General features: G+C 38.7%; 1 protein-coding gene across 1 annotated transcript in view; it reads right to left on the bottom strand.

Moving 5' to 3' along the window:
* The window catches only part of CCDC73 (coiled-coil domain containing 73), a 242,138-nt gene that overhangs the window by 100,860 nt on the left and 125,610 nt on the right, over positions 1 to 15,668 (bottom strand). The window contains exons 9-10 of the mRNA XM_084629795.1: positions 5,087 to 5,158; positions 561 to 632 (exon numbers count right to left, since the gene is read on the bottom strand). Of these exons, the coding sequence (XP_084485921.1) occupies positions 561 to 632; positions 5,087 to 5,158 (144 nt within the window). The remainder of the gene's footprint in view (positions 1 to 560; positions 633 to 5,086; positions 5,159 to 15,668) is intronic.

The following is a 15,668-nucleotide window of genomic DNA, read 5'->3' as shown; positions in this document are numbered from 1 at the left end:
TAGAGAAGCTCTAACTTGTACCAGGAAGCAATTCAGCCACCAGCAGCCTCCAAAGGCAGATCAGGTGGGGACTCCCAGGTGTGTCAAGCAGTGCTCTGGAAAAGCTGAGGATCTGGCCCAAAGTATATTATACTTACACTTAATTAGATCCAAATAAATCCTATTTTTGCTTCTCTGGTTGCATTAATGTTTAAGGCTGGATGATATTTTGGAACATATTTTTGAAGGGGATATCTTTCTTCAGGTAGGAACTTGACCAGGTTGACTATTTCTTCCTGATCATCATAATTTTACCTTTGCCAAATTCTTAGCTTTGTGAGATTTCTGTGAAAAAAAAGATTCTCTCTCTCTCTCTCTCTGATATAGCTGTAGGAAGTATTAATTAAAACGTGTGTTTTGTGTGTCTGAAAGCAAAAAAGGACTTAATGTTTTCTAGTGGGGATGTATCATAATATTTTATACACAGCATTACAAGTTTTTAATACTACTGGATAATTTGGTTTTCTGACCACCATATGTAAAAGTATTATTATCAGAGTTAAAGAGTCTCAGTTTCCTACCTGTTTTTTAAAAGCTGCCATGGCTTCTTTGTGTTGTTTGTTTAAAGTTTCTGTCTCATGCTGCAGAGTTTCCTGTTCAATGAAAATACTTTAAATTAGGTCAAATTATAATGTGCTTTAAACATGACTCTTACTATACCCTTTCAGTAATAGAGAACTTTAAGAAAAAATATTGCCATTTTGATTCTTTCTTAAGTAGGTTCTAGAAAAAAATGAATAAAATAAATTACTTATGTAAAATTGAAGATCTTGAATGAGAAGTGTCTTTCCTGGTAATTTTCTTTCTGCTAACAGCTTCTCTCCTAATTCATAACAAATAGATAATGCCCCTCACCTGTGGAATTTTGAGACAGTCCAGAGTTGCTGCTGGAGCCTTACTCCTTACCGCAGGCCACCAGAAAAGTTCTTCCAAAGCTGTAAAAATACTCCAGCAACAAATTATTAGTATTAAGACAACAATTTGAAACTGTATTAGCTCATTTGAAGGGAATTTTATGTTTATGTCTCCCATTTAGAGAAAATTTTCAGTTTGTTACAAATTGTATTCTGATAATTTACCAGACTACCAGAGTGGATTAAACAAAGAGAGTAGTTATTAGCAGAGAGTACTATCAGGTAAAAAATTTCTCATTGTGCTGCACAGCTTGGGAAGTAAAGGGGAAAACATAATATTAACTTAAAATGTTGCCTATTACAATAGAATAATAGGCAGAAATGTAAGTTCTTCTACATAAAGTAAAAGCTTTGTAATTTAAGGGATTATCTGGGAGCCTACCCACTATTACCTTCCTACCAAAGGATTACATCAATGAATGACATTTCTATGTTGAGTTCTGTCTGAACACAAAATGAATAAAAAATAAAGTTGTAAAACAAATTAGTTGGGAGGAACAGAAGTGCCAACTTGCTCTCCCACCAGAGGAAGAATTTCTGGTAGCGCACGGTGAAGAGTGAGGCTTAGTCCTGAAGTCCCCAGCATCAACGACTCTAGGTCACCTCTGAATTCCACTGGTGAAAGGTATTACCCATTTGTTATGAATATGGAGAAAAACTATGTAGGAGAAAGGTAATATATTTTATTAGTCCACATATTTATTTGTTCATAATATGATAGATGAAAATTTGTAAATTCTAGGGCTATCTAAACTCTGATGCACAATACATACCACATAAAAGGATATTGAAAAAAATATACAGCCATTCATAAAACAAAAATCAGGAAAAGGAATTTGAACTCAACAAAAAGAATGATTCCTTAGCCTATGGTTATTTGAGATTTTGTAGTCAGAACCACACGCTTGTCAAAAGTTCATTTTGATATTGGAGTTTAAGGATTAAAATCAGTGAATGAGCAAGGATCGTATGAAGATCTTGACAGAAAAACCCTTGAAGAATTATGCTTACAGAGGGGGCTGACTTTTAGGAAAAAAGCCCCAGAGCAAGAACTGAAAAAATCTGTTATTGGTCAGTGATCAGGAAGCAGACCCAGTGAAAATGCTTGCAGTGAAAAACCAGCAGCAACTTGAACATGAACAAAAGCTGATAGATCTTCGATTGCAGTAAAAGCAAAAGAAAGCTGATATGGAAAAAGAAGCCCATTTAAGGCATATGGAACAGCTGGCTACTGAGGAGAAGGCTCACCAGATGCAACAGGAATCTGCCAGACTCCAGCTCCAAGTCTTGGAAGAGCTACAACCTGGAAATCCACCCCCTTGTGACAACAAAAACTGAGAAAGAATTTGTCCCATTTACAAAAATACTGAAGATATAGAGGAATTTCTATCTACCTGTGAACAATTATGTGAAATTCACCATATCCCAAGGTATAGCATATGCCTGTCCTGCTGACCAGATTCACTAGGAAAGCTAGGGAGGTGTTCAATGAAATGAGTATGGATGAAGCTTTGAATTATGTAGTTATGAATTATGGAGTTCAAAGAAATTATAAATTCTGCTAACTAAAAAACTTCTAAGGAAGAAACAGTTTAAGCAAACAGGGCTTGAATAACTCCAAACACACTGTTGATATCTTTACACAGTTAAAACTAAAGATAGTGAAAAAGTTAAGTGAAAAAAAAGGATTAAGTTAAGGATTAGGTTTTCATAATTGTTTGTGCACAATTGCACAATGTACTGCATGTACGGTTACTACAACTGAACATTAAATCATTAAATTGTGTGTGCAAACTACCACTTTAATGTCTAACTATACATTTTTATGCATAATCAACAACTGCAGAAGTAAATTATGCATTTTTGCATACAGTTATGAAAAACTGGCTCTATGGTTCCAACAGAAACTTGACTGCATTGCTCTTTGTACTATCTTCTATTCCTTGTTTTTTATTGAATTCATACCCCACTGTTCTTATCACTAAATGCATACCATACACACAAAAATACTTTTTATTTCTGCCTCTACAATAAATTTATGATGGATTTTCAATATATCACATATTTCTTCTCTTGGTTGTTTCTAACAAATTATGTATTCTTTTTATGCAATGCAAGATTTAAACTATATTTTAATAGATTGTTACTGACTTAATTTAAATTATTTCATGTGCTAGAATAATATGATTTTCCACATCAGAGAAAAGTGTGTGCTTATGTAAACAGTAAAGGTGATGGTGTTTCTGTTACACAACAATAGCACAACTAACCAGGATGGATAGAAACTATCTCTGCAGTATTCTTAGCCCTCGACAGGTGAGAGAGGGACTGAGCTCAGGACCCAAACTAATAATCTTCACATCACAGTGCACAAGACCACACTGACTACCACCTTCTTATGCAATTTCTGTGACTAAGTTTTGTAAAGATGGTCCTTTTGGAAGCTAGGCTTCAGTGTGGGATTATTAACAGGAATTGTTAGATACTATAAGAACAATTGTGCCATAAATATCAAATAAAATTGTACATAAGTTGCTAACAACACATTTATCTTTCTTCCATTCCTATATCCAACTATGACCTTGATCATTCAATTGTGGAGGTAAAGAAATGTGGTAACTTAGAATATGAACAGTTGATTTTCTTTGTGAGGTGAAAAGAAGCTCATAAAACATAAGAACGGCCATAGTGGGTCAGACCAAAGGTCCATCTATCCCAGCATACTGTCTTCCAACAGTGACCAATGCCAGGTGCCTGAGAGGGGATGAACAGAACAGGTAATCATCAAGTGATCCAGCCTGTCACATCATTCCCAACTTCTGGCAAACAGAGGCTAGGGACACCATCCCTGAACAACATGATTTACTTGTAACCCTTGAAAAAGACTCACTCTTTTAAAATGATTCCAAAACGCATTCTTTGAATTTTATACATGGTCCTTAAGACAAGATGATGGAAAGGATAGAAAACCGCATACAGCTCAGCCATTTTGTCTAAATTCTGTGAGAGGCTCTCATACTCAGACTTTAAGGTCAATAGGTACCATCGTGCTCATATAGTCTGACCTCCTGCATGCTGCAGGCCACAGAACCTCACCCACCCACTCCTAAAATAGACCCCCTAATCTCTGTCTGAGTTACAGAAGTCCTCAAATCATGGTTTAAAGACTTCAAGTTACAGAGAATTCACAATTTACACTAGTTTAAACCTGAAAGCGACCCATGCTACAGAGGAAGGTGAACCCTCTCCCCAGTCCCGCAATGTCTCTACCAATCTGACCCCAGGGAAAATTCCTTCCTGACCCCAAATTTGGAGATAAATATGACATATCTGAAGATACGAGACAGAAGAGGCCTCATTAAGGTGCTCACGGATTAGATTAAAGACTGTAAGTAACCTGTCAATACCTCCTTAATATAAAAAGGAGAAATATCTCTAAGTAGTAAAAGGACTGATCTACTACATGGGTGACTGATTAGTGATAGAGTTCTCAGCCCCAATTCTGTGTGGTAGAACTTATGGGACCCAGATCCTTGATATAACCTCATGAGTCCTAACCCTAAAAAGAATGTTAAACCCATTTTATTCAGGCTTCATCCTGGAAGTGTAAATGCTACCAAATCACTTCTGTACATGTATAAACATGTAACTTATTGCTGAAAATAAATTTCATTTGGATTTTCCCCCCAAAAAATATTGAGTGAATTTGTTGTTCCTGAAACCATGATAGTATTAGCACTTGCTAAAGCCAGGCATAGTGCAGACAGCTATTGTATTACCTCCCCTATATAGTTCTGTCAAGACACCTGATCTGTGAGATACAAAACCATTATTTCAAGTTCTACATCTCTCTTAGCAAAAACTTCCAAGCATACCAAATTTTGTGATATTTTAAACGAAATTTCACATTTTTAGAAACCTGAGGACAGCTACCATATTGCCAAAAATAGTATGAGCAGTATGGAAGATCATTGTCAGATCCAGTTGCCCTCATGCTTTAATACTGATATGACTATAAGCTAAAAAAAATTAACATTCAATTGTATCTAATTCCGAACACCATTAACACCCCATTAAATGAAATGCTAACAACTAAATACTAAAACTACCAGGCTTATAGAAAAATTACTAACCTTCTGCCACTCAAGTTCCTGTTTCTCCATAATAATTTTATTAATTTGATCTTCATAATTAATTTCAGCATCCTAGTTTTAAAAAATAAAAAGGTAATTATCCATAATTTTAAACACATAAGAACCATAAGTAAAGACAAGTTACATACCAATACAATTAGTGTTGTTTTGCTCTTCTATTTTTCAGCTACAGTTCAATATGTAGAATAGTATGTTTCTATCCACCAAAAAGCAAGGAGGTCAAAATACCATTAAACCAAGACTATATACATACACATGGTACAAACAGTAAACACGTTCATTCTCTTCAGTCAGAAAAATCACAGCATGAATGAAATAAGTAAGGGTTGACAGGAAAAGATGCAAGATTGGGAATTAGGAAAACAATTAATTTAATTATCAGTAAGTAACATTTCCCTTATCATACCTATCCTCTTCATCATCCTACCACAAACCGAGAGAGAGAGTCAGAGTGAAATAGAGCAAGATAGGCTTGTCTTGAACTCATGCTTGAAAAACCTTTATGACTAAATACTCTGATGAGACCAACCCACAACACTGAGATGAGACTAAAACAACATCATGTAATGAATGTCTGACGAATCGATTTAGTAATGGTTAGCTACAGATAAACATGGTTAATGTCTCTGCCCATAAAGTGTTAAACTTCAGCTCCTTCAAGACGTCTTCCAAAATAAAATTGAAAGCTTCCTTCCAACAGTTATTTCTGTTATTGTGGCCATACTTGAACAATACTTTCTGAAAGTATCTTAGCTACAGGAAGAGATAATCAAAACAGAATCTTTGTTAGGATGCTGAGCAAAACCTTCGAAAGAAGGGTGGAATATTTATCAACATCTTGGACCAAGAAGCTTTTGTGCCAATCAAGTGAGAACAAAAAAGATAAAGAGAAGGCAATTAAGTGTACAAAGTAAATTTAGACATGCAGTCAGGAAGATTATCCTAAAGCAAGGCCTGGTAGCCACAGATATCTAGCCCAAAATGGAATTAACACATGATCTTTGCCTTTTCCTGCTTCATAGACTGGAAAAAATTCACAATAGATAGGCAGAGGTGGGAAGATATATGTCAATTCCCCAATTTTTACAAAAGCATCTGCCTAAGGATCAAACAACTACTGTGGTAGCAAAAGATACCTTTGCTGACAGTTTATTATGGTTGCCACCAAGTTATATGAGATCTCCTGAAATATTTAATATTAAAGTGTATTTTTCCTAACTGAAATCAGCTCCCTTTTGCTAAGTCAATATGCACATGCACTTCCCCTGCAAATATAAAGCTCAGAGAGAAGAAAAAAACCACAATTTTGTCTACTGGCAGAGGGTCATGATTTCCAGCAAGAACTGATCATTTACTGGTGACCTTGTATGTTGTGGTAGACTACTCATTAGTGTCCTGGTATTGCACGTGACCAAGACATGAAGATGTTTAGAGATGCTTAAGGAGCTATGTTGAAATGTAGTTCTAAGCACCAAAAGGTTAATGGTAAGCCTTCTCTCTGCCATTGATCATTGTCTTAATGAGGAGAATACCATAAGATAAGATCCCCCTCTTAAAAGGATAGCTACACTTGTTATATTTGAGCCTCTGTGTGGGATACATTCTAGCAGTAGTCAAACTGAAAAAAGATAGAGGTGTTTTTCCAAGCTCTGCACACAAAATAAGCTCTCGCCACTGAGCCACTGCTCTTAGTAGATCGTGTAGATGTTCAGTATATAACTACATGCACTCTCTGAGCTTCTTGAGCTTGGCTGTTCCTTGGTTGGTTTTAGATGGCCTGCTAGGTTTCTTAGGCTTGGCTCCTTCCTGATTGGGGACAAAAACGTAAGCCATAATATTCTCCCAAGACCACGAATGAGGGATACCAAAATGAACTGTCATTTAGACTAAATTGTATAGATCTTCTTTTCTTTCTAGGAAGTGAAATAGTTAATAATGTTGGCAGTTAAACTATTATAATCAGGCATCTAAATTAACACCCACTGAGATGAATGGGGCAGTTCACACTTCAGAACTATTTCAGGATCTCTACAAACTTAGACATCAATGCATGTTTGCTCTTGGGCTTGTTTTCAAGGTTTTCTTCACAACTATAAAGGCTAGAGATTTACTTATTTTTATTAAATAAAGAGAATAAGAAGGCAGTTTGAGAGAGGTGAAAATACACCCTATCACTGAATACCAGAAAAATTTGAGATCTGCATTCTAACAAAATAAAGGTAGTCCTGTGATGGCCACAACCTAAATCAGCCCTAACAGTTGGGATAATAATGGGCATATTCTCCAGGGACAGCAGACTATGATAACTTCCAAGAGAAACATCTGTGGAGGCCTCTGGTGAAATCCTAAATTAAAGCAGGTCTAAAAATACATTACTTTCCTGAGATCAGTCTAGGTGAGGGTTTCTATTGACTTGCAATACCCTAGTAAAACCAGTAGTATTTTCCATGCAAATTGTCTTTGAATTAAACAATATATTTACAATAGTATATTAACATATCGAGGGTAGTATATATTGAATCCCTGCTGTTTTGGAAACAATGATATTTGATTAATGGCTGTTGTTATCCCCCCCCCAAAAGAGTCTTTGAACTATTATTCTACTATTATTTCTCATAGATATACATACTCTTTGAGATCTTTTGATAGAAAATATATATGAGTTTAGCAGCAGTAGTATTTGTTGTTGTCTTGATAGATTCATAGATCTGAAATATCCTGTGAAGATTCATATGCTAGAGCAGTGGTTATCAACCAGGGGTATGTGTACTCCTGGAGATACGCAGAGGTCCTCCAGGGGTATATCAACTCATTAGATATTTGCCTAGTTTTACAACAGGCTACATAAAAAGTACTAGCAAAGTCTGTACAAACTAAAATTTCATACAGACAGAATGAAAATGTAAGCAATTTTTCAGTAATAGTGTACTGTGACACTTTTGTATTTTTATGCCTGATATTGTAAGCTAGTAGTTTTTAAGTGAGGTGAAACTTGGAGTACACAAGACAAATCAGGTTCCTGAAAGGGGTACCGTAGTCTGGAAAGGTTGAGAACCACTGTGCTAGAGAAAACCTCCCATGCATGGTGTGACCCGGAGAGCTTGGGGTAGCCCTCACTGGAAATGCCAAGGTCAGGGCAGACTGCAAAAAGGAGAGAGATATTCCCAAGATTGGTAGGTAACACTGAAGTTAAACTCCCCAAACAATCACAAACTGTGCTTCTGATCCCCACACTGGTTATCAAGAAGCAAAAAAAGAAAATTGCACAGACACCCTTATTGCATTCCAGTTCTAGCTTTTTGCATTCCTGGGCAGCTTTTCTTCTCTCTTCAGCTTCTTTCTCCAGCCAGGCCAAGAACTGCTTCTCTTGCATTTGAAGTTCCACCATTTCTCTCTTATATTGTAGGTGCTGGCTCTCTCTCAGGGCTTCAGTTTTGATTATGGATCGCTCACTGTGACTAACTTTAACCTTTAACACACTCAGTATCAAAATTTCAAAGTTTGGAATAGCATGGGGTTCTGATCCAAACCCAAATGATCTGGTTCTGTGGATCCTGCCAACTATGCAATGTGACCCTGCGTAGCCCTCACTGGAAATGCCAAGGTCAGGCAGGCTGCAAAAAGGAGAGAGAGACTCCCAAGACTGGTACGTAATACTGGAGTTAAATTCTCCAGCCAGTCACAAACTGTTCTTCTGATCCCCACACTGGTTATCTAGAAGCAAAAAAAAAGTTCTCTGGCTTCCAATCAGCACCTAGGTCCAGTATAGTGAGAAGTTATTTTGAAACTCTGCTCACATATACAAAATGTTCTTCTGAGGGCCAGCCATGTTACCAGGTCAGTATAGACATGGATCTTACCCAAAATACCATGCTGCCAGCCAATCCTTTAGTGCCTAAAACTAAAGGTTTATTATAAAGAAAAAAGAAAGAACAAGAAGAAAGTTGTTAAATGATAAAGCAGCTACATACATACAAAGATTTCAAAGTCCATATATCAGGTTCTTAGCCATACTGGTGAGTTTGATGGCTTGAAAGTCCCTCTGGAACATATCCACAGATGGGTCATTCAGTCCTTTGTTCAGAGCTTCATTGTAGAAAAGTTACTCCAGAGGTAAGAAGCAGCAATAAAAAAAAAAAAATGGAGAAGATGCAGCTGCCTTTTATAGTCTTTTGCCATGCAGCTTGTATTTCCTTTGTTCCAAACACAATTTGCCCAGCCAGTGGTAGGTTTAGAGTTAGTGGGGCCCTGTGCTCAGCTTCATCTTTGGGGGCCCTCCTTGGGACTCAGCCAAGAAAAAGAACATTCTCTCCCCTGCCCCCGTTTTTCATTCTTTTTTTCTTCATCCTCCTCCTATAAGTAATAGCAAGTAAATGAAAATAAAGTGAGGTACCTTGATTGTTTTTGTAGTCTAACTCAGTGGTTCTCAAAGCCGGTCCGCTGCTTGATCAGGGAAAGCCCCTGGCAGGCCGGACTGGTATGTTTACCTGCCGTGTCCGCAGGTTCAGCTGATCGCAGCTCCCGGCCAATGGGGGCTGCAGGAAGTGGCGCGAGCCAAGGAACGTGCTGGCCACCCTTCCCGCAGCCCCCATTGGCCTGGAGCGGCGAACCGCAGCCAGTGGGAGCCGTGATCAGCCGAACCTGCAGACGCAGCAGGTAAACAAACCGGTCCGGCCCGCCAGGGGCTTTCCCTGAATGGGCGGCGGACCGGCTTTCAGAACCACTGGTCTAACTTATTTTTCCACAGACCACCTGAAAATCGCTGTGGGTCTTGGTGGATCACTTAATGATCTTTCCAAATATTGTTTGTACCGTTAGCTAACTATTGTAAAGCACTTTGGATAAGAATACTTTATAAAAAAAAATTTAAAAAAACATTGGGTCCAGGGTCTGGCCAGGACTTAGGGTGTGGGAGGGGGCTCAGGGCTGGGGGTGTAGGGTCTGGGAGGGAGTTAGGGTGCAGGCGCAGGCTGGGGGGTTGGGGTGCAGGATCTGGTCAGGAGTTTGGGTGAGGGAGGGGGGCTCAGGGCTGGGGCAGGAGGTTGGAATGTGGAGCGCTTACCTCTGGCAGCTCCCGTTTGGTGCGATGGGTGCAGGTGGGGATGTGGGGGTGGGGGTGCAGGAGTCAGGGAGGGCAAGGGGGCAGGGGGTTACAGGAGTTAGAGAGGGCAGGGGGCTTGGAGTGTGTGAGGGGGTGCAGGAGTCATGGCTAGGAGTGTGGGAGAGGGGTGCAGGAGTCAGGGCTGGGGCTGTGGGGGCGGGGATGCAGGAATCATGGAAGGCAGAGGATGTGTGAGGGTGTGCAGGAGTCATGGCTGGGGGCACAGGGTCTGGGAGGAAGTTAGGGTGCAGGAGTGGGCTGGGGGTTGGGGTGCAAATTCTGGCCAGGAGTTAGAGTGCAGGAGGGGGCTCAGGGCTGGGGTGTGGGAGTGTGTGTGGGGGGTTGCAGGAACTCCCATTTGGTGCTCAGGGTGGGGCTGGGGATGTGGGGGGGTGCAGGAGTCAGGGCGGTGGTCGTGGGAGTGTGAGAGGTGGGTGCAGGAGTCAGGACAGGGGGATGGGGGACTGGCCTGGGGTCATAGGAATTCTCCCAGCCCCCTGGCCCACACGAGCCCCCTGCCCTGAGTGGCTCACAGCAGGGGGCTGGGTGGGGTATGTGTAGGGGGAATGCGGGGCCCGCCTTTGCTCCGCCCTGCCCTGATTCCACCCCCTTCCCCAAGACCCCATTCCCACCTCTTCTCTGCCTCCTTCCCCGAGCTTGCTGCAGCCCCACTCCTCCCCCTCCCTCCAGGAGCGCTGGCAAACAGCCGTTTGGCAGCGGGTGAAGCACTGGGAGGGAGAGGGGCGGGAAGGCTGCACGCTCAGGGGAGGAGGCAGGGAAGAGGCAGGGGAGGGGGGAGCTTGACTGCTGGTGGGTGTGGGCGGAGCCTGCCCTGCAGCAGGAACCCCTGGAGCCGGCAGGACCAAGCTTCTGCCCCTGCAGCTGCCCGGCCTTGGGTCCTGTCATTGGGGGACCCCATGCCAGGGCACCCTGTGTTTCACTGTAAATCCGCCTCTGTGCCCAGCACACCTTGCTGAGTCATAAGGTGTAGCCCCTGATCCTTTCAATGGGTTCATTGTACAGTTGATGTCCCTTGATGGGCCATCAAGCAGGGTAGGCAGTGCTGATGCCAATCTGTCTCGGAGTGTCACCCAGATGCACAGCACAAGTTTGGAAAAACTTGACATACCATACATATCTATAACTTGCAATACAAAGGAAATATAAACATATAAACAAGATTATTATACTTGGCCAATTATAGCATTTTTGCAGATACCTTACACGGCATTTCTGGCATAACTCATTGCAATTTTACAATATTGGTATTCATAATATACTAAAGTGTCCCACGGATTCCATACAGTATCACACATGGATGCTCCCTTCCTATGCAGAGTGAGAGGATCAGACATTGCCATAACACTCTCTTCCTCATGTTTCCAGTCTCCAAAGAAGTATGCTGTAGTATATGAACTATATGAACCCTGTAGGAAATCTGCGGTAAATTTGATACATCCTAATAACCTTTTCTGGGAACCCCCTTCTAAAGAGGTTTTCAAGGGCAATAGCCACATAGTCAGGAAGCTATGGGATGGGATAGAAAACCCTGGAACTACTCCAGAAGCACAGATCCTCTGTGCACATGGCCATAACTTCCAACAGATCTCAGTGGCAAGCACAAAATTTAAAAAGGTAATAAAATGGTTTCTCTGTACTCCCTGAGAGAGTGACACTTTCTAACTTCAACAAATTAGTTTTCTTATATTAATCTATACACAGTGAATTAGAAAGCATCCCATATCCTCCCCCATTGGTGGCAAAAGCCAATTATTTTGAATACCTGATAACTTCTTATAGAAGTCTCAAACAATTTATTTACAAATGCCCATTAGCATGTGCTACTACCAAACTATACATTAATGAAAAGAAAAAACTAGGATACATCATTAACAAAACTCTTGTAGAAAATACTAAGTAAAGATTTTGCAAGTAAAATGTCCTCTTGATCATTATGAATTTATTTATCATAATCCCTCAAATTTTAAGGATGCAATGGTAGCAACTGCTTCTTTAACATAGCATAATGATTGTTTTTAAATGAGCGTGAGATACAGAGAACAACAGTAGAAGACAGAAATCTGCAATTTATGAGCTCAGTCCTGCAAACACTCCCATAAGTAAGGTTTCAGAGTAGCAGCCGCATTAGTCTGTATCCATAAAAAAGAACAGGAGTACTTGTGGCACCTTAGAGACTAACAAACTTATCTGAGCATAAGCTTTCGTGGGCTAAAATCTTTTTTTTTAGATTTTATCGGATGCATGCAGTGGAAAATACAGTCGGAAGATATATATATATACACACACAGAGAACATGAAACAATGCGTGTTATCATACACACTATAATGAGAGTGATCAATTAAGGTGAGCTATTACCAGCAGGAGAGAGAAAAAACTATTACAACAAAAAAACTTCCAAAAACAGACTCCAGCGAGAGACTGCTGAATTGGAATTAATTTGCAAACCGGACATCATTAAATTAGGCTTGAATAAAGACTGGGAGTGGATGTGTGATTACACAAAGTAAAACTATTTCCCCATGTTTATTTCCCCCCCTACTGTTCCTCACACGTTCTTGTAAACTGCTGGAAATGGCCCATCTTGATTATCACTACAAATTTTTTTTTTTCTTTCCTGCTGGTAATAGCTCACCTTAACTGATCACTCTTGTTATAGTGTGTATGATAACACCCATTGTTTCATGTTCTCTGTGTATATATATCTTCCTACTGTATTTTCCACAGTATGCATCCGATGAAGTGGGTTTTAGCCCATGAAAGCTTATGCTCAAATAAATTTGTTAGTCTCTAAGGTGCCACAAGTACTCCCGTTCTTTTTCACATAAGTAAGTAACTGTACTCACATAAGTGGTCACTCAAGTAGCAGTTTCTTGCCCCCATTTGGATTCTGACTACAGTGGGACTAAAGTGATTAAATTTTGCAAAGTCACTAAAGAGTTTACATGTTTGCAGGATTGAGCCCTAAAAATGCTTTTGTCTAGCCTTCACTACACTCCAGCTAATTTTTAAAAGTATATATTTAAAATATCCATTTTGATTGTTATACACTTTTTGTCTTTCCTTGGATGTTACTAGGCTTGGAAAGGATTAGATTTTTGTTGATAAATGTAAGTAAACATTGATCTCACTGTACACAGACAAACCGCCAAAAAAATAGTGTTTCCATCAACAGTAATCAAAATTTACAGATAGGCAAAGGAAGAAAAATGCTGTATGATAAGTTATTAGTTTGATTTAAGTATATTTACTTAGTATATTTTGACATGTGACATTGACAATTTGTGTTTTAATGGTTACAAAGCTTTACCTTTTTGTCTGACCTCTACCCCATACTTTCCCGCAACTGTGAAAATTTAAAATTGATAAAAATTGGAAAAAATGCTTCAAAATAAACATCAGTATTATCCATCCAAATTATATATATATAAAAAAGTTAAATTTCTCAAGTCTAGCTATTACAAAAACACAGTTGTGTCTAAACAAAAGCTTTTTTCTTTACGTCTTCTTCTTTTGATGCATTCAGTAAAGCCAAAATTCATAGTTCGTCATTATAAAACCATAGACAGTTGACTAACAAATAATTAAGACATGAGAAGGAGACTGATAAAAAGGGGGAAAACAGCTATTAATTCACACTGATTCTGGACCCACTGAAATCAATGATAAAACTAGCACTGATTTAAATGGCAATAAGGTTGGGCACCTATACAGTAGTTTCATAATTAGCTATGATGAAAAAGAAAATATAGGAAAAAGTACATAACATTTAAAAAGGGTTTGCATAAAGTACTATAAACCAGTCTCTCAAGTTCTCTGCCCATGAAAGTCCATTCCAGTTAACTGGATTTATGCTTCTAGAGCTCACTTGTTAACAATTGTCTGAATGTAGTCAATGAGCTTTAGTTTAAATTACAAGATAATTATTTTATAAAAAATATATTTTGCAGACTATTCTTAATCCAACACACACTCCATTTCAATTTGTTTAATTTCAAAATGTATATGTAACTAAAGAACTTTAAATGTGAATGAGGGCATGAGCAAACAATGGGAGCTACATTTCAGTATATATTTTGGTTTAAAATGTTAGAACTCAGAAAAATTTACTGTTACTAATGCTAGTTAAAAACCTTAATATTTAGCTATTATGTTAATATTAAGCATTTTAATTTTAACTAAACAAACACAGACCATTCAATACAGGTTTGAAAATTAGATTTCAAAACAAAACAAAACAGGCTTTAATAAATTCATGGCCTAAAAAAAAAACACTGAACCAATAGGGCTTTTTAATTTCTTCCCAAACCTACACAAACTTTGTCTGGATTTCTGTCCTAGATATTACAAAAAATAATTTGGAAACAATCAGATATACCAGTGTATACAATGACAATGGTGTAAAGCTACCACCATATTAAATTGCCTGGGAGAGTAACAATTATCTGATAAAGACGTTCATATGTGAAATTGCCAACAATTAAAAACCTTAGCCAACATTAACTCTTTGACTTCCTCTGTCTTTTACTCATTGTGGATTGAAAGTTTTTAGAAGTTGCTCTCCCATTTAAAGAAGTTCCCGAAGCTGTTTAAAAAAACAACTTTGTTATATTAAGGAAGAAAATATTGTATATAACTTTAATAAGCTATCAAAGAACAAAAAACCTTTAAAGTGTTTATTTTTTATTAGATGCCTTAGGACTACAAGGATTTAAGTGTTTTTACAAAAACACTATCATAACAATAAAAGAGGAGTAATTTGATGGTTTATTTACTCGTTATAACCTTTAGAAAGTGTCAAGCCTATTTTAAAGTGTTTGCTTCAGGCTCTAGTTTTACAAGATGGACTCTGGATTGGTCAGGCCCCCTCAATTCTTGACCCTGAACAGATTTAGGAACAGAGGACAGCTGGCTGATGTCCAAGCAGCCAAAACTGCTGCTAGATACTTTTACTATCTTTTTCAAACTTATAATCCACCTCCTACGAAACTGCACATCCAATTTCTCAGGCTGCTCAGACAAATAGTTCTCACACTTTTCTTATTGTTTTCCGGTCTGATCAGGATTCCTTACATAAAAGTTTTACTTGGGTATTTAGTTCAACAGATTTCCTGTATATTTTTTTCAATTCATGTTCTCTGCCTTTAACATTTATTCGGAGGACTACAAGAGTTATAATAGTTTTACATTAATTTTACTGACAATTTCCAATATTTCTGAATAGGACCTTGTTGGAAATTTGATGATATGGATTTCTTAAAGCCCAGTAATAATCGGACATTGGGCTTTATTCCCTGTTCAGAAGCACACTGCAAATTAAATGTCTATATATACTTGGGATAAGTAACTCACTGACTGAAACAACAAGGAGTCCGGTGGCACCTTAAAGACTGGTTTCAGAGTAACAGCCGTGTTAGTCTGTATTCGCAAAAAGAAAAGGA

Source organism: Lepidochelys olivacea, assembly GCF_965140295.1.
Source record: "Lepidochelys olivacea isolate rLepOli2 genome assembly, chromosome: 6".
NCBI classification, from domain to species: Eukaryota; Metazoa; Chordata; order Testudines; family Cheloniidae; genus Lepidochelys; species Lepidochelys olivacea.
Note: the sequence above shows the minus strand (reverse complement) of the source record. Positions and strands in the feature narration are given on the sequence as shown.